The sequence below is a fragment of the Loa loa genome (genome assembly GCF_000183805.2).
Source record: "Loa loa unplaced genomic scaffold supercont3.516, whole genome shotgun sequence".
Classification (NCBI taxonomy): Eukaryota; Metazoa; Nematoda; class Chromadorea; order Rhabditida; family Onchocercidae; genus Loa; species Loa loa.
Genome location: NW_018108696.1, coordinates 1 through 2,011, shown reverse-complemented (window position 1 = coordinate 2,011; position 2,011 = coordinate 1). Strand labels below are relative to the sequence as shown.

Below are 2,011 nucleotides of genomic sequence, written 5' to 3'. Positions count from 1 at the left end.
AAATTTGTCAAGCTTTTTCGACTCATTAAACTACATTTTGTTTTTAAATTAAAATTCAAATAAGCCAAGTTCAAGCCTCATGAAGATGAGCAATAACAAGTCTATGACAATAACAAGTCTCCCTTGTAAAACAAAAATATTGCAAATCAAGGGTAGGGTTAGGAAATCAGTAAGTAATACTAAAATAAAATAAAAAAAGCCAAAAGTAATGATGAAATAAAATGGAAAAATAAATGAATAGAAGTTGTTGAAAAATGAAGAAAAAAGGTAGTAAATGAAAATTCAAAATTGAAATTCAATAAAATAGTTTCAACGAATTTACTGAATGTGTCATAAAGTAAGTAACAAAGTAAAAGAGTGAAAGCAATAAAAGAAATGAAAAAATATATTGCGTTAAATGACAATTCAATAAAATATTTCTAAAGAATTCATTATTATTTCCAAAAATAAGTTGTTGAAAATAAAAAATAAAAATAAGACGGAAATTTTAAATTTACTTAATTAATTTGAACTAACCATTTTCTTCTCTTCAAGAGCACTTCTAGTCGGATCCTGCCGAAATATATCAACAATTTGAATAGCATCTATTACCAGTGATGGTAATTGATCAATTTCGACTCCAAGTTCGTCACGTTTTTCATAAGCTTCTTTTTCGACTCTTTTCAAATTTTCTTCAAATACCTTCTGGAAAAAAAAAAAGTTTCCAAAAATATTTCAATTGATTTGCCTTTGGAAAGGCAAAGTTTTTTTTTTTGTCGACAAAAATGAATATTATGTAATTTCAAATTCCATAATTAATACAATGGGCAAATTTTAACAAACATATAATAATATAGACGAAAGGAAAAATCATCATTAACAAGATGGCGTAAATATTTCCAGTGTGAAATATTTTGGATAAACTTTAGGAGAAATTTTAAAACATTTTATTTTTAGGATTGTAAAATTAAACTAACCATAAAATTGGTTCCTTCATTTTTTGCCCAATTAGACAATTGCATATAAATGGTATCGATATCTTGCATTTCATTCATTGCAATATTTTGAAATAATTGTTGACCATTACTGGATGCTTTCTTTGATAATGGAGTTAATAAACGAATAATTCGTCGTTTTTGCGCATCAACTAAACCGGAAAAGTTTGAGAAAACGGAAAAAAGTGACAGGATGAAATAGAGCAACTGTCCGGAAAATAGTATCATTATCGTTTATTTCGAAATGATAAAGGAAAAAGAAAAACCTACAAAAATTATTTCATATAATGATAGATTTTATCATTTGTAAAATTGCTATCCTTTATAGAAAAATATATGCATTATCATTGCTGAAATGATTCATACAATTTAAAATATTCTCACATTTTTGCCATTATCATTTCTGAAAATATCGGAATTATTTTGTTGATTGATATGAAATTATTATAGCAATGAATTAGTTAGCATAGCATAATATACCAAAGACTAACAACAATTTGAAATTAATGCAATAAAAAAAAGAAAATATTTGGCACAAAATCAATATACGTTCACAAATTAACGACATGAACAATATTAAATTAATGTATAATCATAAGTAAATTAATTAGGGAAAACTTTCATTTTTACTCGTTCTTCTTCTCGTTTTTTTTTTTCATATATTAATCAACGAATGAAGCAAAAAATATCAAAGAAATGGAAAAATAAAAGAAGGAGTGAATTTGAACACTTTTCACAGAGAAGAAATTATTATCTCATGAAGAGGACAAGAGAAAAGAGAGGGAAAGGAAGAGGCAAAGAAATGAAAAAGGAGAGAGTAAAGAGTTTACTTGAAACACCAGTGATACTTATTTACCAGTGAGCAATGAATGAGTGAGGAAATGAGTAAGCGTGGTAATACTAAGATGTTAGATAAAAAATAGGGGAAGACATATAGTTACTAATCTTTAACCTTTCAAATAACAATTCAATCAAAATGTTTCTGGTAATATTCACAAATTAGCCATCATATGCATATTGTAAACATGAATATTAGC

The 2,011-nt window shown here is 26.3% G+C and overlaps 1 protein-coding gene across 1 annotated transcript in view; it reads right to left on the bottom strand.

Moving 5' to 3' along the window:
- Positions 1–1,202, bottom strand: part of LOAG_15037 (hypothetical protein) — a gene marked incomplete at its 5' end in the record, with an annotated part of 2,963 nt that extends 1,761 nt beyond the window's left edge. Inside the window, 2 exons of the mRNA XM_020448887.1 lie at positions 517–684; positions 957–1,202. Coding sequence (XP_020300997.1) covers positions 517–684; positions 957–1,202 — 414 coding nt within the window. The remainder of the gene's footprint in view (positions 1–516; positions 685–956) is intronic.
- Between the last annotated feature and the right edge of the window lie 809 nt (positions 1,203–2,011).